Source organism: Apaloderma vittatum, unplaced genomic scaffold, assembly GCF_000703405.1.
Source record: "Apaloderma vittatum isolate BGI_N311 unplaced genomic scaffold, ASM70340v1 scaffold1746, whole genome shotgun sequence".
Taxonomy (NCBI): domain Eukaryota; kingdom Metazoa; phylum Chordata; class Aves; order Trogoniformes; family Trogonidae; genus Apaloderma; species Apaloderma vittatum.
This window is the reverse complement of record NW_009722095.1, coordinates 13,021-36,870: the sequence shown is the minus strand read 5'-3', so window position 1 is coordinate 36,870 and position 23,850 is coordinate 13,021. Positions and strand designations below refer to the sequence as shown.

The following is a 23,850-nucleotide window of genomic DNA, read 5'->3' as shown; positions in this document are numbered from 1 at the left end:
CTGGCTTTCATGAGGGTGCTCACAAGAGGGAAAGCCGTACCTTGCTAAAAGCAGATTTCTGTGCGGTTCCAGTGTATCTGGGAGCTGTGAGGGGTTTTGGGGAGCACCTTTGCTGCTTTCCTGGGACCACACACTGCTGGTGCCTACTGCTGTCCTGGGCACCCCATGCTGTCCTCCCAGCTGAAGGACAGAAGTAGATGCTTCTTGCATGCAAGTCATCTGACCAACTTAGACCCCTGCATTCTCAGGAGATGAATTGTGCCCGAAAAAGTACTTACGTTCCGCTGAAGGCAAAGGGAAGGTGGATATCCTACATGTGCATTTGGAGTGAACATCTGCCTCATTTGCAAATGAAGACTTGCAAAAAACACCACGATGGCCTACAGACAGCTGCATCTGGTCTGACAAATTACAGCCCTGAGCCTTCCTGGTGGAGAAGCCAAGCCTCAACGAACAGGAGCTGGTGGTCACTGGTACACACAGATAAAACCTCATGGCAGGGTTGGAGGAAATGTTTCAGCAGCAGCCCCTGTGGGTCACTGCTGTCCTGCAGACACCAGCGGCACATTTAGCTGCAAACCAGCTCTTCCCAATTAACACACTCTTAGTAGCTGTGCAGCTTGCTGAGAGCACCACTGAAGTCTTTGAGGAATTTTGTTCTCAGGCCTCGGAGCAGTGGCCGGCTGTACTCACCAGCCTGGAAGCTGTAGAGGGCGACCCACCAACCAGCTCGTGTAATTAGTGTCTAGATTTGTGATAACATCCTCATTTTTTATTTTATTTTTTTCCCTTCTTTTCTTCTTCCACCCTTTTCTTTCTTCTCTTTGTTCACCTCAGTAATAGCTACTAACCCATTAGATGTACTGTGCAACACGTCCATAGTACTGCTGTGTATATGTATACACACAGCAATCTTCTATTTCTGGTACAGCTAACCTCCTTTTGAAACATATCTTTTACTGCTAACAGTTAGTTTTTAGCTGTACACAAAAGCCATGACACTGAAACCTCCTTCCTCCCCTCTGCACACACTGAATCTGACAAGAGGACAAACAGCAGAAGCAGCTGCACTGCTGATAATCCAAGGTAAATTCATGCAGGAGAAGGAGCCTCTCAAGTTGAAGCGCATTCCTTATCTCCACATCCCCATGACTCAGGATTCCATAATGCCTGAATGTCTGAAATTGCTCATGTTCAGTACTGTCCTTTTGGCTGTTGCTGTATAAAATATCCTTTGTTTGGGAAGGAGCGTGCCCCTGCCGGGGTCACTCTAAGCCAGTGAGTACATACTGCTGTGGCCCTGAGTGTCAGATGCCTCTCAGATGGGTGCTATTACAACACTCCTTATTTATTTCACCTTCATCTTCTTTATGAGGGGAGAATTGTGTCGCTGTTTGTCAGCTGCTGACTGGTAAAATGGAACTGTTTTGGTCTTTAACCTTTCAGCAGCATTGATTTCTGGGGTGATTTCTGTGCAGTCCAGGTACTGTGCACCTTACGGCTCTCCTAGCAGAGCCTTGCAAACAATGCTGCAATCCTGCTCATTTTCTGTGAAGATGAAAGCTCCAACTGGGGAACCTATAAGTGCGTTAACAGGAGAGCTTTAACTGAGAAATACCAGTGTGTAAAAGCCATGAAGGTGGCTAGATACCAGACATCAGGTGAAAATGGAGAAATGCAGTAACCTCAAGTCTCAAAGGAAATGTTTACCCCCAGAGACATTTCTTCTAAGCAAATATTCAACTAAACCATCAGGGAATTCTTTTAAATTCACATATGAGCACCAGTGAGAGCAGACATTGTAGCTACAGTGAGAAGATACTACCAGGATTTCTTGAAAATTCAAGCTAGTGCAGGGTGCTGTGGTCATCCAGAGTCACGATCACCCAGACTTCAGATCCTCGGGGCCAGCGTGGTTTGCAGACTGGTCGTATGCAGGTTTCCAGTCATGCTGCAGTGGTAGTGGTGTACTGGAGATAGAAAATGTTGGGAGGATTCAGCTCGTAAGAAATGATTTCTTGAGGGGAAGAGACTAGATGGAGACGTGCTGTAGAACTTCATTGTCTAAAATTGGATTTTCCCTTAGGTCTAACTAAAAATAAATTAGCTAATAGTATATTCAATTAATTTTGCCAAATTTGAGCAATTACTTTAATTAGAAGGGAAGAACTTAATCTCACAGAAAACAGACAATTTCCAAAGGCTGGCACAAGAGTATGCCACCAGAGTATGTCCCTCTGAATTGCTGTACGAAGAGCAACACCCAGACTTACACAGAAAATATAATTACACGCAAGTAGTGGAGACAGCAGTATAAAGTGAGCTATTTAACCTTGAGGAAGTGGCATGTGCTGTTGAGAGGATAGGTATTGTGGAGCTTTTAATTTCTTTTAGTGAAAGAGGTTGGCAAGCTAGGGTATTATGATAAAATCAGAATTTTGTTTTGTTGCTATGGCTAGGCGCATCAGTTGACTGTCCTTACACACATCCTATTGAGTGAAAGAGGAACTGCAGCTTTCACAGTCACATTTCTGAAAAGCATATTTGTCTGTAGCTTAGCAAATGCTGCCAGAAGTTTATTTTTTAAACTGGGGGGAAACAGGAGGGTAAGGGCCTGGCGTGACCATAGCCTTATTGAAGATGCAGGGCAATGGCAGCAATTGCAGATGGAGGTGTCAGGTCACATAAAGACATTGGTTGTGCCTTTTGCCTCCTTCTCAGCACTCCCCAGTGCTGAGAGGCCTCAGGATGGCAGACACACAAACTCCACAGCTTTAAAAATGACTACGTTGGATCACTTTTAATGCCTGGTACCATATATTCATACATGCTCAGACTTTGGGGAAGAGGGTATTTAATTCTAATTCCTAGCTATTGCTCTCTGCTGCTACCTTACTGACAGCAGGGACAGACAAAACTTGAAGTATTAAAGTTTTTGCTGCTTCCCATTTCTTATTAGGGCAACTGTTAACCCACTGGCAGTAAGCTATGTAATTATAGTACTTCTTTAGCCAGGTTAACAGAACCATGTGTGGAACTGCAAATCAGAAAATTTGACAAAACTCTTTTTATCTATTTTGCAAACTCATTTTTCCTGTACTATGCATATATTTTCATTTTCCATGTCCAGGTCCACAGGAAACTAAAGCCATTTAGTATTTACTCCACTCTCATGTTATTCAAGAATCTGAACTAGGGCATAAACTGAAGACAGGAGTCAAAGTCTCCCAGATGAATCCAACTGAACAGACAGAAAACTGCCAATTTCTGATGCTCCTGGACAGTCAGATTCTGAAATGCTAAGTACTTCAAGTACCACACTAATAAAAAATTTTTTAAAAAGGAAAAAGCAAGAAACCCACAAAGTTAAAAAGGAAATCCAGTAGTCAGTTCTTGAGGAGTTTCTGTAAAACCAGAGAGCATTTCTGTGGATTTTTAAACCATCTTTTTCCACAGACTTATACAAAAAATCGTCTGCAGTGCCAAGTCCAGAAAATTATCACGAGTCTTGTGATCTTTCCTGTTTTTTTCTTAAGGCCTTAGTTTGTGTGAATAAACAATTCCTTGACAAGCTTGGCTTTCATTTTTGGAAGAACTTTGTAGTCCTTTGGCTGCAGAACTGACCTCAGGGACCAGAAGTCTAGAGACTAAGTAAACATAAAAATAATAAAAAATGTTAATTTTTTTTCAATCATGTGCTTTTCAGAACAACTTTGTGAGTTTTGAGGTTTGTGGCATGATTGTTGAGCATGTTAATTTGGCAATATTTATCCACATTCGGGAGGATGCCGCGCTTCCTTCTCTGTGTGCCAATGTGGGGCTACTTCTTCCACTGGGGATGAATTATGGGCACTCAGGTGATGCTCCAAGGAGTCAGGGCCCTGTGGCCTGTAGCTTTTCCAGACAAACTGCAGAGTTTTGCCTTTGGTGGCCTTGCAGGGCACCTATCCCAGTGTCCTGGGTTTTTTACTGTGCATTTTTCTGCAACATTGTGGTATTTGGTGTGATTCTCAATGTGCAGGCACCTTTCCCCTTCTGGCCCCTGAGGACAGGGATAAAAAAGTGCAGAGTTGTTCCCTGGTACTTGAACTGGTACTCACTCCATCAGAGATCAGATGTGAGCTGAAGCCCAAAATGAAGATAAAAAGGCTGCTGGAGTAACACTCTCCATGAGTAAATAATGCAAGTAGAGAAGAAGTAATAAGCCTGTGCAAGAGAAAATGAATGGGAGAATTCCTTATGGCCTATATATAAATAGCTGGGATACATTCAGTGAGGAGTCAGTATGCCAATATTGAGAAGGAGCAAGACAGTAAAATGACTGAACTTCAGATTCAGGCAGCTAGTAATAGGTCTTGGACTTACTTATGCCGGGGAAGAGGATTCCTCAAATCCAGACTGGATACTCTGCAAATGGAAAAGCTATAGGTCAACAGGAGGTTTCTGTGCTCAGCTCTGGAGCTATCTATCTCAAAATTAAACTCTGGGTGAAGTTGAGCATAAGGATGTAGAAGTCTCAAAGATTTTAAATTATAAGTCAAGCTTCAGTGCGTAAACCAAGAGGGATTCCCTTGTGCCTCCCCTGTGTTCATCATTGCACATCCAGAAGCATGTAGTGTGAGCAACTTAATGGAGCCAGGGATGTGTGTATCCCTCTGGATTGTCAGGTCTCAACCAGACGCAATTAGTCCAAGCATTTAAGAAGAGCTGCTGTGTTCCTGTTTCATAGGAACAGGAGTTACCAGTCATAAGCGGCTTTTGATGCTGCCTCAGCTTCGATTCTGTCCAGTCAAGATTGAACTCCTCTAATACTCTTACTAGTTTTCTATATTTTTCTGTGCTTGTCAGGTCAGGCTCCAGTCCTGAAAATACTTAGGCACAAACCTTTACACACATCAAACAGCCCCTCTGCACAACTGCTCTGGGCAGGTAAAAGCGTGTCCTGAAGTCTTTGAAGAACTGAGGCCAGAGGTCCTGGAAGGGCACATGCTCCCAGATGTCTTTGTAGTTCCAGTCAAACATTAGGCACTCATATGGTGGGATGAAGATACTGACAACTGCTGTTCAGTATTGTTTATTATTTTCCTTCACTGTGTATTTCTTCTAAATGTTTTATAGCAGCAGTGGTATTTAGGAGCACTGCAACAAAAAATGTTTACTTTCCAAGCATAGTAATTTCTCCTGTCAGAAGGAAAGTAATGAAGGAGAATAAAGCCAGGTCGTTTCAAGAGCTGTAATTACTAACGTGACAGCCATCTGCAGAAGGCAAGGAGAGAACCACAGCACTGCTGTGCCGAGAGCTGCTCCAGCCACCGGCAGCGACGCGGCTGTGTCCTCAGTTCTGGGGGCTTGCTCTGATTTCACATCAGGCTTACACGGGTCTCTGATCTCAACATGCCTTTCATGCCATTGGCTTACACCTTTTCTTATGTGACTAGTGATTTGATGTCTGAAGTTGGTCTTTAAGAGAGTGGGGCAAGTAAGGTTTTCTTTAAGCCTCATTTGTTTTAAGGAAGCATCCATTCGATGCTCTGACAGGTTTGTCACCTTTGGAAAGGCAGGCAAAGGTGTCCTGCTGGGCCAGGTTTCCACGCTGCCATGGCAACTCAGTTTGCAGGACCCCAGCTAGACATTTTAAAGGTGTACCTGGTATTTCCGTGAGACCTACAAAGGGCTGACAGTTACATAGACACACTTTCAGTGCACACTTGAAGACAAAAGTTTGTAACTGCCAGATGACTGTAAAACTGATTGAATTCAATGATTTTTAATTACAGTGATTTCCTGATTTAATGCATAGTTGAAGACTACTCTAGAACCTGTTAGCAGAAGCTACATGGAAAAATGATCAGGTATGTTTTAGACCCAGAGGCTGTCTCTCCACTGTAATAAAACAGATTAGAGACCATTACCTGGGGCCAGCAGGTGTAATGCAGCTCATATCTGTACAATTAAATTCACTTACCCCCGCAAACTGGACCAGTGTCTCCACCCTAACTACTGTGAAGGGTGCCAGACCCATGCTGACCCTGACCTAACCTGTGTCTGGGAGAGCACGAGAGGTAACATCTGGTCCAGCAACACCAAGGAAGGGTCCACCTTGGCCCAACATCAAGATTGGTCCAATGCTTTGAAGATTCCTGAAGACTGTGTGGGTTGTGCATCTAGCTGAAGTGTTATGATCCATATGTGACCTGCTTAATTTAGACTGTCTGGCCGCTCTGTCTGAGCTGCTGTGTCTTTTTGTCCTCCCCTCCAGCATCCTCCATGGCTGGGCAAAATTTAGGCTGCCCATAGATGTGTGTGAGCGATGTGGACGCTAAGTGAGACTTTGCTGAGATTTTAATTGACAGTTGAGCTTTACCCCTCCATACCAGTGTAGTTACATCCTCCGGGCTATGTCTGTGAGAGTACATTTGCCCATGGCAAAAGTCTGGAGTGCATGTTCTGTGGTTCACTTAATGTCACCTTCTCGTTACTGTCATAACTCAGGATGGGCATCAGGCAACATCATTCATCCATGCATGTTTGCCCTAGGCTGTCTCCCAGCACACTATGACCTTGCCTTGAATCAGATACATGACCTAGTGAAGCGTTTTTGCCTGGGTTCTCCTTTATTTTTGTTAGGCTCCAGCTGCAGTCAGGGCAGGACCAAATTCCCTGAGAGGTCTGGAGTGAGTCTGTTGTAGAGAAGAATTTCTAGGGGGTGGGAAGACCTCTCAAGTGCAGACTAGATAGGTTTAATTTAGTTGCCTGCTAGCTTTCAGAATGGAAATTTACCTGTGTTTTGACACCGCAGTAAGAGTTGTGGTCTGAAACTGCACCAGACTATTAGAAGAAGAGTGCAAGCTTCCTTCTGTGAAGACACCAACTGCTCTAAAAATTGTACTTCCAAGAGCATGCTTCGAGGAACATCTTCTACCATTGTCAATATTTGCGAGCATGTTTTAAATAAGTAGTTTCTAAACCTTGCCTATTCGTACTTTCATATGAAAAAAAGATCCACTTGCCAGTTTAACTAACCTTACCTGGGTCCCTCAACAAAAAACACCTGGAACTTCTTCTTCTCTATTGAATGTAGCTTGAATATATGAAAACAGAAGCCAGAGTGCTCAATTCTTCTTGTCAGAGCAAATAAGTAATGTGAACATACTTAAAATCATCAGAGGCTTGAATCAGAACGATGGCAATGAACATATCCTCTATGCTCAGAGGCTCTCTGGTAAGTCTCTTTTCACTTTTTTGTTGAAGCCCTCTTGATGGTGAAAGAGAGCTGGTGGTGGGTGTTGTGAGCGAGTGCTTTCTGGGTAGTTGCAGCTGATATCTCCTGTGACCTGACACCAAGCACCGTCAAAGGGGCATCCCCTCTTACTCCCCCTCAGATGAAGCAAAGAACCAAAAGCATCCAGGCCGTTGACTGGGTCTGACTGCTTGTACCAAGCCCATGGCAGGCTACACCGTGCCTATCTGAACATCAAGCTTTACACAGCCACCTGAGCTTTGGGCATCGTTATTTGTGTTTTGTTCAAGTGGTTCTGCCAAAGAGTTGCCTAGACACAAAAGGCACACTTCTCTGGCCAGATGTCATCCCAAGCTCCTTGCATGGTCACCAGATAGAAGAAGGTACAGAAGTACTTCAAGGATGCAATTCTTCTGAGAATCATAGAATCACAGAATGGCCTAGGTTGGAAGGGACCTTAGAGATCACCTAGTCCAACCTCCCTGTCATGGGCAGGGACGCCACCTCTTGACTAGACCAGGCAACACATGGTGGCCGAGTGGGAATCGAACCTGGGACCTCAGTGCTGTCATTGTTTTCAGCACCGCGCTCAAACCACTGAGATAACCAGACCCCTAAATGAAGGATGCAATTTTCCTTCCATCTGAAGAAATGAACTGCAGCACCATGGAAGTGCCTGTTGCTCTCCAGAGAGAGAAAATGTTCCTAGCTGACGTGTAGCTGTCCCCATCAGAGGCCATCTAGGTGAATCTCATCCCTAAAAGGCAGAGACCTGCCATTTCCCTCCATATATTGTGCTGTAGTTCATCCTCTGTTACATATTTGTAACACTTGAATTTATTTGTCTTGAGATGCCCATCATGGGGTCCTCTTATCCCTCTATCTTTGTTAGGTTAAAGCGTCTTTTAGTAGCATGGCCTTCTACTCCCAGAAAGCCTCTCTGGAGCCCAAAAATACGTAACAGATGATCTGTTAGTCTTAGGTATAAAAACCAACCTTCTTCACTTAAAATGAACCTTTTCATTTTCATGTGGGAACAGGTCCCCAGAAGTGGGATATTGCCATCTCTGAAGCCAGTTTACACCTTTGGCAAGACGAGCTCTGAGGCAGAAGCGCAGCCTTGGGTGCCGGCTGTCTGGATGGGACCCTGAATGAACTGGACTCCCTAGGAAATGTCAGGGTCACTGCTGGTTTCTGAACTCCTTTAGGAAAGCAAACATGTATTTGACTGAAATAAAAACCCAAGCAACTACTGTCAGGTGGAGGATTTTTTTTCCTTCATAAACAAGCATTTAATTTTTTAAAAAAAATCCAACAGATGACAGGGCTGTACCTAATGCAAGACTGAGCACTTCAGCAGTGAATTTAAGGTGGTCTGCAAGAGATATTAAAAGACAAAGACTGAGGGATCTGTGCATTATTGAGGACATGTAAAACAAAATCCTAAAGTCTTCCTTGCTTCTGATTACATTGGAAAAGTTTCCTTCTCTTTTTTTCCCTTCTCTTTTTTTTTTTGTCCTTCCTTTGGCAACTAGTCAGCGGGAGAAGCAAGGCAAGTTGTTAGGTGCAGGGCTTGCATCTGTCAGACCTAGATGGAGCAGGAGACCAGAGCAGTGGTGAGGGTACACCAGCTCTGAAGCTGGACCCGTGAATTTTCTGGCTCCAGGAGCACTAAACCTTCTGTTTCTCTCCCCTTCCCCATTTAAATTTCCCTGGTTTTGCTTTCTGCCACTGGTCGTTCCACCAGCAATCAGTACTGCAGCTCCCACCACATAGGGAGCTAAAATTTTAACACAACAAAAAGAAAAGGTAAAGTGACTTCTCTGAAGCCCAATTTTAACAAAGGCAATACAGAGACTTTTGTAGCTATCAATAGGCCATGACTCATTTATAGAAAATGCAAATGAAATAATCCTTTCTGCAAAACAGTAGTGAGATTCTTGGATGTTGGACACATTATTCACTTGTTTATGTTTGAAGTCTCCCATGGGCTTTTCTGGATCAGAAATGACTGAGCCAGGCACAGTGATTTACTGGGAGATTTCTTCCCTAACCCCTTGCTCTTTTTTTTCTTTTCCCTTCCTTCCACCCACATGGCAGATGAGGTTTAGGCAACACACCAACCCACCTCCGCCTGCCGTCTATTCTCCTTACTTCACCCTGGTGCTGGTGGACACATTACTTGGACCAAAGCGTGAGGATGAAGTAAACGGACACAGTTGTGCCACAGAGGTGGTTGTTTTCTTTTCCCTTGATGATTTACAAGGAATTTTGCTGTAGGCATGAAAAAAGAAGGATAACTATGCGACTGAATTCCTGGGGCGGTCAACCCAACCTAACTCAGCAACATTTTCCTGCAAGCTAGGCAAACTTGAAAGCCCTCTGGAGAGTTTGAGTTGATGTGAGTTTTTCTTGGACATTTTGTAGACTTTGATGTTTTTTCTATAGAGGAAACTGAAAAGAAACCAAATGTAGCCATTTAAACCAAGTTTCCCATAGGTTTTGCACTCTTTCATACATATATGCTGAGGTGAGGTACAAAAATGATAAAAAATCACACTCTTCTCTATATCGTTGCAATACAGAGGTATGGATATTTTTCTCTTGGATACTTCATTACTTTTTAGAGCCTGAAAGACACAGTCTGAGGGCTGGGACGAGAACTTCTTTATGTTGTTTCTCAGATCTTCCCTTACAAGAGCCTGAGTACAGGTGTTGCCATCTTTGTGAACCCTGGACCTTGCCCAGATCTGATGTGTCCACCCAGCATTTGTTCTTTGCAGTCTTCATGAACAGTTCACCCCAGATTCTGCTGTTTCTAATGGACTCATCCACTGAAAGGGCAAATGCCTTCAGCCCTGAAACTTGAAGCAGTTTCCTTGTACACAGGACAAGAGAGGTAGAGGTGACCACAGATGAGGGGAAAGATGTGGAGGTGACTGCACCAACAGGAAGGAGAGGGGTGGGTGCAGCCTCCCTTCCCCTCACTGGGATTTCTCACCCCCTGGGACATTTGCTCTGCAGAGTGGGCACCAAATTAGTCAGTGCCCTGCAGTTTATGGGTGTTTCTGGGTCTGTAGAGGGCATCATATTCTTTCCCCATAGACTGAAGAGCTGAGTTTTTCTTTCAAGTGACTTTGTGCCAAAATAAATTGGGAGATAGCACTGGGAATACACCAATATTTAGGTAGGATGTTTTTTAAAAAGGTAAATAAAGTACGAACTGGGAATAAAATAAATAAATATATAAAACAAAAATGGTGGTTTGAGAAAAAAATAAAACTCTCTTTCTGTGTCTCTCCCACGTCCTCCCCTCAAGGAAGGTTTGGGCAGAACATTGGCTGGGACATTATTTTCCTTTCCATCATGAAATGTTTTTTAGCTGGCACAAAAACTACCTGTGTAAATAAACCAGGAGTTTGGGAAGCTGTTCTACTATTTCCTCCTATAACTAACAATGGAAACCCTTTGAGAACCGTATGAGCCTCAGTGGAAGTTCTCATGGTCTCCTGACATGCAGGATTAGCTGCTATGCTCAAGTATTTATCCTGACGGTGCTTCTTCCAGGAAAGCAGCTGACTACCTGCTCTGCAAAGCGCTAGCCGGCTGCAGGGACAGAAAGTCAGAGGAGGCTGAAGCTGCTGGCGTCGAGGCGGCCACGGAGCTGGGCTGTGAGGAGGAAAGCTGCTTTGTAAATATGATTTGGGCTGATCTGAGTTCATTCTGTCACAGTGAATTCAGCATCAAATTAGAAAGAGAGAGCAGAGCCATTGCATCATACGCAGAATTGGCCAATGCCAGTGTGTAATAGGTTAGCTCAGTGCAGTTAGACTCCTTTGCTTTGCTTGGTAGGTCCCCAATTTGTCTTCATTTTTATTCCTGTCTCTGCCTTCAGACTTCCTGGCCTGTGTTTTACTGGGTTGATTGCACAGTCTGCCCCACAGAGCTGGATAGGGTGCAGGCCCATCCTTTTCAGCATGTACAGGTATTTTGAAACTATCTGCTAACATGAGAAATGACAGCTCAGCTTTCCTTCGCTGACAAATATTCAACTTGATTCTGAGAATTTCTTGTTTCACATGGTTGATGGTCATGGAAAGAGGAAGCATTTCGGAGGTGTTTCCTTAGGAATAAAGGCTCTTTATGGCATCTTTTTTGCGTTAAAATCCTGTTAGAAGATACTACGATATAGACAGCTACTTGCATAAGTCAGTTTTGAAAATGGGACTTAAATATCTTAAATCAGAATGTAAATATCTTCATAAATCATGTGGCATGGCTCTAAGAATCTTTATAAATTATTTTAGAAGTAGACAGTAGCTGAAATAGAAACAGTGGCATGCTGTGGGGAACATGCTCTAACTGCCCTTGTACAAAGCATTTCTACCTGTCTGATAGTGATCTCAGTGTTGCACATGGCCTTCCTGAAGTGGCTATGAAGGACAAGACGAATTTCTGTCCCATTGGCCATATCTCCATCTTGTTGGGAGAAGTTTCTTACTCAGCTGTGTTCATGAACAACTGTTATTGGTGATGCTGCAGGAGAAGAGGTGTGGAGCTTTTTCAAATGTAACTCATGTCTGAAACTCAATTTGAAGAGAAGCAAAAGTGACCCAAATTTACAAAAGATGAGCAGCTGACCAGCTGAGAAGGGAGATACCTCACAAGAGCTGCTTGGTGCTGGACAGGTGATTGCCCTGCAAAGACTGTCACAGAGCCTGGCCTCAGTGATCCAAACTGGGAACTTCACCATGCATTTGAGCATGGCTAAACCTGGGACCTGGGACACACAAGGCAAACTCAGCCTTTCCCAGTAGGGAAATATCTGTGCCTCGGTGTGGCCAAGATGCCATCAATAGCAAGCATACCTCTTAGTGATGTCCGTCGGTGTTTTTGGAGCATGGTTGTTTTGAAGAAGGCAGCTTCTTTGCAAAGCCCAAGTGACTAAACAGTGTGTGAGACAGGGTGAGCCAAGGGCAATATGTTGTCATATAACATGAGCCCCCAGCTCTGATGTGTGTCTGGGACTGACATCCAGTTATTACGAATGACTGAACCCAACCCTGGCTTTGCTAGATTTTATCACAGTAATTCCACCAAGCCCAGCAGAGAGTATTGAAAATCCTGGCCTATAACAAATATCAATAATGAATACTTCTGGCATTTTGTCCAAGACAGGGTATCCTGTTAGAATGCATCGTTATATTAATTTATGGGTTTATATACCATATTTTTCCATCTCTTAAGACAAGGGATTTATATGGCATATTTCATAGACATAAAGATTGTTTTTTGGCACCAAAGAAATGTGTGCAATATGTAGATCACTGAATATACAACCAAATTACATTGCCATTCAGGGTAGTATTAGAACGGCACCAGATAACAGAGCAGGTTTAGTTCAGGAAATGAATGATGCTTTATGTAATCAAATCTGCAAGGGAGATTTGGCAAGAAGGATGCATACAGGCAAACTATTTCTGAGTCTGGACACAGCATTAAGAACATTAATTTTTAAGTTGTGTAGGATCACTAAAGATCCGCAGGAGAAGAAAAGGGCACGCAGGCTCCAATTATTTAAACCAGAGCCATTATTAACAAAGACACAGACTCTAATACTAAGTCAAAGCATTGGCATGTTATTTATGCAAAGGAGTTAGTGTTGCTGTCCTTGTGATCTTATGGCTCACTATTAAATAGACTCAGGGTTCAGTACTGCAGGTACTGCAAGCTCCACACAGTCTCAATTAATGCATTTGTTAGGAGAAGCAATGAAGGCACATTATTGCTTTGGAAAGCTGAGTCCTACTAGTAGAAGTGGTCCTAGCAGCAGGCCCTTGCTAGGTGGAAGAAGCACACTGGCTGCTTTGCACAAATGCAAGCAACCATTCAGCCATATAAAATCACATTTTAATACGTTATACCACCAGAATGACTTCTTCCCACCACTCCCTAAACAACATTTTCTATCAATTGGTTTAATAATACTCAAATCCCAGTTTCAAAGCCTTACTCTCTGGTTCTGAAGAGCTCTTACTCTCCAGGTGATTCCAACAAAATACACCATTAAAAAGAAAGGATAATCCTACCGAAACACTCCTTTTTCCCAAGACTGAGGACCATTATCCACAGCAGACCAGTTTTTGCCAGTTCACACAGAGCATTCCCAGCTCTGCACTGGTGATACGTTTTATTTCTGTGATGTAAAAAGAAAACACATTTTGAATGAATACCATGTACTTCCCTGCAGCCCTAGGAGGAGGGGAATGGACATGCTAGTACTCTGACCTTCTTGCCTTCTACCAGGCTGGAGAGCAGAAGGGGTATCTTGATTTGGAGGAGAAATCTGTACCTGGAATCTCCTCAGGCAGCCTGCATTGCTCATTATTATCACTCCGAAAGGCTGCCGGGTGAGGTTTGTCAGTCTCCACCCTTGGAGGTTTTCCAGACCCAAACAGACAGAGCCCTGAGTAGCCTGGCTTGATCTCAGAACTGACCCTGCTTGAGGACTGGCTGGACTAGAGATCTCCTGGGTCTCCTCCAACCTCAGCTATCCTCTGACCCTATGAAACAAGCTGTGTTTTGAAAGCATACAGAAGAAATTTTTGAGGAACTTATGTACTATGTTCATAAACTTTTAATGGGAAACACAAAGCTTGAGTCAGACCTGGTCTGCATGGATGCATACGCAGAGTAATGCCACTGAAATGAGCTGATCTGCAGCACCCACTTCGTACCTAGGAACCATCTGGACTTTATGCTGAAGTGTGTGACAAGGTGGATGTGCTGAAGAGCAGGTTTTCAGTGTCTTGCAGCTGACTGCTCAAGAGTTTGCAAGGCAGTTCAGGATCCATTTGCAACTGCAGAGGGAGGTTGTGGTGAGTCAGGGAGGAAAACAGAATTACTCTGGCTGAGTTTGATCCCGTACTCCCAGCGCTGCGTCTGTCCACACAGAGCTGCTGTGTGTGAGCCAGCTTTGGCAGCTGCTCAGCAACATCACAGGAGGTGACTAAGCGAGGACAAATGCAAAGGAGGAGCATTCACCAGGGACAGAGCTTTTATCTTACTCTGGAGACCCTTGCTTGTTAGCTTAAAAATCAGGCACATCACCTAGACAGTATTAGGGAGGAGGAAATGTGGACATTTGAATACTCTTGTGTTTGAGCAGGAGTGGCAGGATAGTGAGACAAGGTGCATACTGCAAGGAAAAGTACAGTTTGGGTTTCCCCATTAGGATTCTGTGGAAAGAAGCAGTGCAGAATATGTACTAGTGCTGTAACACACTAGAGCATCTTTCCCTCTTTAGAGAGCATGACTGTTATTTTTTATGCTATGATTCTGCTAGGCGCGATTAATTAGAAATTTTGAGAAACCCTGCTTTCTCTGTCTCAACAATACACATACTTGGGGCTCTGCCCTTCAGATTTCAGAATTTCCTGTAATATGGACTTAGGAGTTAAAAAATAACACTATATTTCCAGCAGCAAGATTTCAAGGATAAGATGTCATCCCACCCGACCTCAATTAAGACAAGCAGAATCTGCTGAAGCAGCTGGATGGAATCTAGCAGGGTGTGAAAATCTGTATTCTAGCGCTGGGCAGAGAAAAGATGATCAGTTGGAAATTTCAGTGTGAAGCTCGTTCTGTATGAAGCAGAGAATTTCAAGTGTGAATGTGTGTATGTGTTCGTGCATGTGCTGGGGAAAGTAGGGTTGGCAAGGGAGACAGAGGAGAGCTTTGTGTTCAGTGCTTCCTCTGACACAGCTCAGCCGGCTCCCTATCTCCCCATTTCACTTCAGAATGTGCAGGAACATGCGGTGGCTCCTTTTTTCCACCATCTTCATCATCCCTTGTATGCAACTGGTAAGTTCATTAAAAAGAAGAAAAAGATTTCTCCCTTCCTCACCCTGTCCTGGTTTAAAGTTTTTATTTGCTTAATGACAAAATAAATTTCAGAGAAGAAAATTCCTCATAAAGTATAAGGAGTCATTCGCTACTCCTGGGGAAATTTCATCTGCAGTTTATTTACTGTATCAGTCTTCATTTTGGTATTTTTTTTCTCTCTAATCTGTATATTAATATGATTTGGTGGAAAAAAAAAGTGTTAAGAAAGCTTAAATTGTCAGTGACCTTGCCTTTTTTCTTTTTTTTTTACTTTAATATAAGTACAAATGGTTTTCTGATGCAGTGAGAAAATAAACATCTTGTCCATGCTGATATTCCATATATATATACGCACACATATATACACAGATATATATATATATATACACATATAGACGTACATATCTACACAGTGGTCTGACTTCAGTCTAGTTTTACAAATGAGAAAGGTACCTGGGCTCTGTTATGCTTTGTCTCTTACAAGAAAAAATTCAGTGATAGCTTTTGCTGAAGGTGTTTGCATCAAAGGTCAATTTCATTATATATTTACTTAATTTTGAAAATACACTTTACGTGCACACAGTGTATTTTTCCTTTATGATCAAGGTCAATGTTGAATGGAGGATTTTCAGATGACTCTCTCCCTCTGCTAACTTTCTGCATATTTAAAGTCAGACTAAGATAACCAAATCTTAGCAATAATCCATTACCTATTTCTGCTCTTTGCTTATTTGTGCCATATAGACTTTAAAACATAAGAAAACAAACAATAACACATGAAGGGTTCCTGCACAATGGTCTCATTTTCTGATCTGCCCATAGGATCAGGAAAAGCATGCAGTGGGCTTGTGTGGTGTGGGTAGCTTCGGTACAGAAACTTTGGGAAGCAAGAATTAGAGAATATTTGACCTGTAAACTTGACAAGCAGACTTTAAATTTTCATTGTAACTTAATAGATTTTTAAAGATTTTGCAGGTAGATTGAGCTTCTTCACAGTTAAAATTGTCAAATATTTGCCTGATGGTGTTTTTCTTATTGGGAACATTTGCAGTCTCACACCTTTCAGTTGACATTTTTTTTAAACAATGGAGAGAAAAATCACTTGCTTAGGTAGAATTCTGTAGGTTAAAAACACATTTTAATTTGTAATATAAATTAAACATACTGGTTGAAAAACACAGATTATTTCCTGCTACACATACCCATTTTGAAATGCGAGACCTGATTTAAGCCGCATAACGTCATATAGCTGGCACATGGCCAAGTTCCTAATAGTAATACTCTGCTTAAAAAGAAAAAAAGCATAAAGAAAGTGTTTCCTAAAGCAACAAGTCTTGAACACCACTAAATATATAGGAACACCTGTGTGTCTTGTTTTCAGAACAAGCCTTTAAGAAGCTTTATGCTCCAATGCACGCCTTCATCAAATTAACATTATAGAAAAGGCTTAGCTGCCTAAAAAAGTGTACTTAAGTTAGTTGCTTCTATGTTATTGCTGCATTTAGGTTAAAAGGATTAGAAAAAATCCTTTGTCAGGAAATGATTAACAAAACAACACATTTATGAAATTATCTTCTCCATGCTGCATGGAATACCACAAGACGTTGTTTAATATTCATTTATTATATGAATTGTCTCTGTGAATTAATATGTATCTTAAAAATCATTCAGCCAAAGGAACTTGAAAGCTACTACTTTGGAGCTTCATTAGTAGCTGCGGATTAAGATATCGTTAAGTATAGTTGTAAATGACCATGAAAAATGGAAATTAGTGGTAGAAAAAAGGCTTTTAAAAGGTCGTTTACTGCTGTATGCAATTAGGCTGGCTCAATTACTCTGTGAGAGCTTTCATGGGATATGACATATGAATTGTAATTTTTTTTCCTGTGATTCTAAATGCTGAATTATCTAGATATTTGAAAGGAAACCCAGCTGAATGACCCCTTCCCCAGCTTTTCCTTAGTGTCTCCACTGGAAGTGGTTTCTACATCAGTAGAGTCCTGCGGTTTGGAGGAACAGAGAGAAACTTATAGGTTGCATTTCCTATGCCCAGAAAATATATTTGCTTTTTTTTCTTTTGTCTGCAAGCTAGATGGTGCTACTGCCACCTGATGAGGGGTTGGATCTTTCTCCATCTTGCTCTTTGGGCAGCCAGAACTGCTTGATGAGTGCTGCTCCCAAGTCTTACATTGTACTAGTGGTCAAGCCCTGTGTGTGCCTCCATTTAACTATGGATCCAGTCATCCGCGATGAATAACTGTATCACGATCTCCATTTCTGCTGGAATCAGCAGCACGGAAAGATTTAATGCTAAGATCTAAACTGTTGTTTTAGATATATAGTTCTTCAAAAATGCAGATAGAACACAGCTGTCTCAAAGAGGTCCTTTCACATTCTGTGTTGACTTGATCTTTCCCCACGCCTCAGAAAAATAAACCCATCAAGAATTTAGGACTTCCTTCGCTTAAAAAAAAAAAGCCATAAACCCCCCAAAAAACAAAGAAAAGAAAAGCAAGAAAAAAACAGACAAGAATTCTAAGACTGAATGTGGAAAACAGTAAATTCTGGCTAAATCTTGACTTCCTACTGCAGATACAAATCTCTTTTAGAGATATGTCTTTGCCTTGGTAAGCTCTGGATTCAGCGAACACTTATTCATGCAAATAGATACACTCTTAGAAAATTACCTGTTAAGCTCAGTGCAACTACTGCCTTATTAGGATTCAGTTTTTGCAATTAGAACAAAATAATCTGTAAATACTATAATACTTCTTCCCAAACAGCTACTCAAATTTTGGAACAAAAGGAACACTCAAAAGAGGTTTACTGTTTTAAAAAGCTTTTGCCATCAGAAGTGGCACACAGGGCAGTGGCTGGCTATCAAAACGTGGGAAGAATCCAAAGCTAATTAATTTGATAGGAGGTTTGTGGGAAGAAGTATTTAAAACTAATCCGCTGTCTACTTGAAAACACCTTTTTTTCCTACTTAGCTCTACTACAGCTTTTGTTCTGTTGAATGCAAACCCAATGAATTGTGTTTCATATAAGCAGTGGGACAGGCTCACTGGTGGAACGACACCTCAGTACCTGACAGTGACTGGTGAAACTGGTCCTTTTCCTCCTCCCTAAATCTCACAGCCTCTCACTTTTCGGATCCTGTGAGATGGAAAAAGTTAGGTGTCTTCACATGATTCCACAGTTTTTTTCCACCCCAACTTCATTTTATGCTATCCCAGCTACGCATAATGCATTCAGCTCTCTAAATATCCCACTGTGTGTAAGTTTTCTCACAGCTCGCCAGTGAAACCTGGAGAAAACCCTTCAGAATCTGGTGAGGTCCACCAGCGCAAGGAGGTTTGTCATTGGCCGTGCAGATGCCCGCCTGTACCAGCCTGCACCCCTGGGGTGAGCTTGGTAAAGGATGGTTGTGGCTGCTGCAAGGTCTGTGCCAAGCAGTCAGGAGAGACCTGCAGCGAAGCAGACACCTGTGACCCCCACAAAGGCCTCTACTGTGACTACTCAGAAGACGAGCCTAGGTATGAAACAGGCGTGTGCGCATGTAAGTTGGTCTTCCACGTTCCCTTCTTGAAATCCTGGAGGGTGGTGAATGGTTTTGAAGGAAAATTCTGCTTGCTGGTGCTGCCCAGCTTCGTGCTAGGCAAATCTGTCCTAATTTAGTCCTCCAACTGCTTGGTCATGGAATCTGAGAAGAGGGCTGGGACCATCTTTAAACTTATCTGCATATGCATTAACAGAACCAGTTCATTGTGCGCAAGCCTGTTACTCGCAGACGTGTTGATGACTGATTTAAAGTTATCACTGGGCATAAATAAAAAAAAAAAAGTGTGTAGGCTGGGAGCAAATCAAAGCTGTAGATACAGTAAAGGCTGATTGCATTTTAGCACTTCATGCAGGAGCCACGTGCTCCTCCTGTGTCAGTAACTACTGTTTACCATTTTTCAGATCTGGTAGCCGTAGGATGTGAGCTCAATGGAGTTTATTACCTTAACGGGCAGACCTTCCAACCTAACCCACTTTATAAGTGCCTGTGTGTCAGCGGCGCAATTGGATGTACACCTGTATTCATTCCGAGATCAGCAGCAAGTCCCTGTGCCGCGGTCGCGGGCAGAAAGAAGGCCGGACAACCCATCTGTGGGCCGGGACAGCACAAGCAGCTTCAATCAACAAACTACAGACTGATGTCAGGTGTGCCTGGCTACACTGGTAAAACTTTCTGTACATGAGTCTTCTACGTCCCTGGCTCCAGCAGCCAGCACAGTGGCAATCGCTCAGTTCTTGCCAAAGGCCAGTTGCCAGGGTCACTGTTCTGTCCCAATTAACCCTCTTACTCTTAGGTCACAGACTCTTTTCTCTAAGCCTCGTGAATATGATAAGCAAAAAGCCTTTTGGCTTCTGTCACCAGGGAATTGGCCAAAGCTACCTCCAACCCATCTTTCTGTGGAGGTTTACTACTAATCAAATCAGATCAATTAGGGCTGCTGGTAGGCAGACATTTGGCAGCCAGGGAGATGTCTCCCTTTCTCCTGCTTTGTGGTGGTTGGAGTTACCGCTTTCACATCCATACATTAACACGCTGCAGGCCACTTCTTTCTACAGAAAGGGATAATAATTGCCTTAGTGGCTTTCCTGAAGTTGCAAAATTTCAGGTCACTGCAAGGACAACAGTCTCCTCAATTTCTTCTCTATTCAATCTACTTAAAGGCACACACAAGCTTGACCATGCAGTTTTGCCAGGGTTAGCTGATATTCCCTTTAACCTCATTGTTTTGCGGCTAACACTGTAGGTTTGTGGGCTTTTTTTAAAGGAAGCAGCTATCCTAGCCCTTCCCTGGCCCCAGCTGCCTGCACTTATGCTGTCTCCCTCCCTGTGGATGTGCAAGTTTCCATGGTGAAATCCATCTTTGTTACAACTACTAGTGTGGGTACCAGAGCCATTTCCTTGGTGGCAGCTTGAACTGTGGGGAAATTTGAGGTTTAATCATTGTAATGGATCAATAACATAAAACTACAAGGATCACAAAGCTTATAAAACAATTTATACAAGACTGTTGTGTAAATAACTAGATGCACATAAGTCAATCTGCAGATAAATAAACACAATTAGAAAATCTGAGGGTCAGTTGAGACAGCTTTTAACACTTCCCCGGTGGTTATGCAAGTCAGCAAAAGTTAAAAACCAGCTCATCTTTGCTTCAAAATTGTGATACAATACCTATAACTGGTATTGAAATAATTTTAAAGAAACATACTTATTGCTGTATATAAATACACACTTGGTAAGGCAACTGACTTCAAATGGAGACTTCATTTTTAGACAACAGTGCTAATTGCAGAATGTCAGGGGTTGGAAGTGACCTTGAAAGATCATCCAGTCCAACCCCCCTGCCACAGCAGGATCCCCTAGGGCAGCCACACAGGAACACATCCAGGCAGGTTTTGAATGTCTCCAGAGAAGGAGACTCCACAACCTCTCTGGGAAGTCTGTTCCAGTGCTCTGTCACCCTCATAGTGAAAAAGTTTTTCTTGTGTTTTTGTGGAACCTCCTATGTTTCAGCTCGTACCCATTGCCCCTTGTCCTATCATTGGACATCACCGAAAAGAGCCTGGAACCGTCCTCCTGACACTCACCCTTGACATATTTATAAATCTTTATGAGGTCACCCCTCAGCCTCCCCTACTACAGGCTAAAGAGACCCAGCTCCTTCAGCCTTTCCTCATAATCTGATCAAAGAGAACATAACACATTGAAAACAAAGGCAACCAAATTGTCCAACCCTGTGAAATCTATTAATTGGGTTTGTGGGGAGCTGTATTTCAGATACCTGCTTAACAACATTAAAGTAATTTACTTTGCAGCTCTTCAGGGGGTCCAAAAGCTAAAGTTCAGCCTTTAGTAACTCCTTCACTGACTGCAACTCTGCACCTCATGGTGTTTATTCAGGAATTCACATTGACTGCGCAACATAACCACAAGAAAAGATCTACAGCCTGCAAAACACGCCTCCTTTTTCACTTGGTTCAGGGATTCAGTGGCCTGTCCCTGCACTGGCTGCATGTGCCAAAGGGCTCTGTTCTTCAGGTGATACAAACCCTTTGAAAAGCACCTTGAAATGTTTGTTTCAGAGCGAGATCTTCTCCCTTTCCCAGTGCAGCAGAAGCAACATGTCAACTTGTGCATGAATTCCACACACAAAGGGCCAATATCTATTTTGTCAAGTCTTTTCTTCTGTTAGTAAGGAGAACAAGCACTAAGTTTCACTCTGTTGTTGCTTTGGTTTTTTGGTGTTTTTTTTTTCTTTCCTTGTCAATTTGATCTTCCCTAATTCAGAGGCATAGAGATTTACTTAGGTCATACTTTAAAAAAACGTATCAAGTACAAATGACCGTTTAACTTCCCTTTATTTGTTGCAGATCTGTGACAGGCTTTTCATCTGCTTGCTGCAGTAAGATCTTTAAATTGCTGTCTACTTTCCCAGTATCCTCATAATTCTGCCCGTGTTCTTACCTAAATGAACAGGTTCCACATAGTCAGGTTTTCTTGAAGAGTTTCACCATGAACTTTTGTACTGCACTTCTTTTGTTAAGAGTACTCTACCTAATGCAGCCCCTAACCCATCAGAAAATAGGCTTTTTCGTGATACTAGAAATGACTGAAGAATTTTACTCCTCAGTACAAAACCTTAAGAATTCACAATATCTACAAAGAAACAAACATTTTCAGGACCCATTTTCAGGCTATTCTTGGCCTTACATGATTTCCAACATCTCTTTCCTTCTGGACACTTAATAAAAATTCCACTCTCCCCACACAACATTTCCATCATATTAAACTGGAGGGACACACAACACATGCAATTGCATAGACCTTGCGCAGATCCAGCTCAGCTGGCTTTTGTATAACTTATCTTTACACTTACCTACAAAAGCACCTGCATGAACAGAAATCAAATGCTTATCCTCCTATTTTTAATTAATCCTTCTGGGGCTGTCGTGCTCCATAAATAATATATTGTTGTCTTAGCTTACAGAAGTTTACCACTGGTTTTGAAGAACAAGTGCCTAGTACAGGCAACTCCCTGGACACCCTGCTCCAAGACCTGTGGCATAGGCATATCCAGCAGGGTGACCAATGAAAACAAAAAATGTGAAATGAAAAAAGAAAAGAGGTTATGCTTCATCCGGCCGTGTCTGACCACTATACCAAAGACAATAAAGGTATGTGCTAATATAAAATGGCATCCTAATAGCAAATAAAAGTATTGGAACCAATGACAAGATTGATGTTGCAGCAACTATTAATGTAAAATAACTTCCTTTTTTAAGAGTTATTTTAAAATAACTTCTGTTTTCTACCTTCAGTGTTCAGGTTTCAATAGTAAACTACAGATATGTGACTTCAAATAAAAAAATATAATGTCCTGAAACAGAAGTGCTGCTAGTGCTGTCCTGGCGCTCAGTCACTCAGAGAATGTTTTCAGTTTGTCAACTGACAAAGCAAAATAAGACAGCTTTCAGAAGGAGTAATTTTCAAGATACTTCTGTGTAAATGTTAATTTTTTTCTTACGTGTTCTTTTTTTAATGTGTAAAAATGCAGGGTTTTCTTTGTTTTCACATTAGATTCCAAAAGGAAAAACATGTCAACCAATATTCCAGCTTCCTACAGCAGAGAAACTTGTTTTTTCCGGATGCTCAACTACTCAAAGCTACAAACTAACTTTCTGCGGCATGTGCTTGGACAAGAGGCGCTGCATACCTAATAAGTCGCAAATGATCACTGTGCAGTTTGAGTGTCCCAATGAAGGCTTCTTTAAGTGGAAGATGATGTGGATAACATCGTGTGTATGTCAGAGGATATGCAGTGCTCCAGGAGACATATTTTCTGAACTCAAAGTTTTATGACAAGTTACACCATTGTCTGTAACATACTGGGAGTGCAGCTGCACATCACAGCCCCCAAAGAGTCAGCATAACCTCCTGCCACAGCACTGCTTATGGTGAAACTATGCATATGAATATTCACTTTTTAAATAGCACCTGGAAAATGCAAGTAGGAGTGCACCTTTTTAAACTCAGTTGGTCTTAGATGTGGAAATACATTCTTGAGAAGGATGCATATAACACTATTATTGGCAAAACAAAAACTTTTGGTAAAAGCAGGACAGCCTCATACCCCGCTGTAACAAGTTGTCACCCACAAATACAAATACATCTAAGTTCACAGATGCGCTAACCTGTTAGAAAAAAGAACTACCCTGTAATACATCATCTATCATTCTTCATTCTCAAATTAACATTTTGTACTGTATATCTACAACAGTAAAAACATATCAATGCTGTTTCAAACAGAAGTAGTCAGTTTTAAGCTCAGATTGCTTTTTGCAGGAGATAATCTTTCTCTAGTGTTACGAATAAAAACAGTGCACTTGTAAAACATGCACCTGTTGATAATAGATGCAAAATTTCAAGGAAATTACTAGTTTTACAAAGTTCTCTTAAAAAAAAAGCTCTTAGCAAATGTTATCACAACATTTTATTGAATATTTCTGGACTTATACATTGAAAATTGTGCTTATTTATACACCCTCTCAACTCTGCTAGAAGGGTTTCAAGCTTTAAGAAATCCATTGATCCATTGTATTGGTCCATTGTGTTTTGGAACAGTTCACTTCTCTTGCTGTTCTAAGACAGTCAAAGCCAGCAAGCA

At 42.1% G+C, this 23,850-nt stretch overlaps 1 protein-coding gene across 1 annotated transcript; it reads left to right on the top strand.

Annotated features, from left to right (window-relative positions):
• Positions 1-18,417: 18,417 nt before the first annotated feature.
• Positions 18,418-23,045, top strand: WISP3 (WNT1 inducible signaling pathway protein 3; the record flags this gene model as incomplete). Its single annotated transcript, XM_009871621.1, has 4 exons — positions 18,418-18,683; positions 19,088-19,330; positions 22,167-22,360; positions 22,764-23,045. Coding segments are annotated over 4 exons (985 nt in total), but the record flags the coding sequence as incomplete, so codon positions are not given.
• Positions 23,046-23,850: the final 805 nt, after the last annotated feature.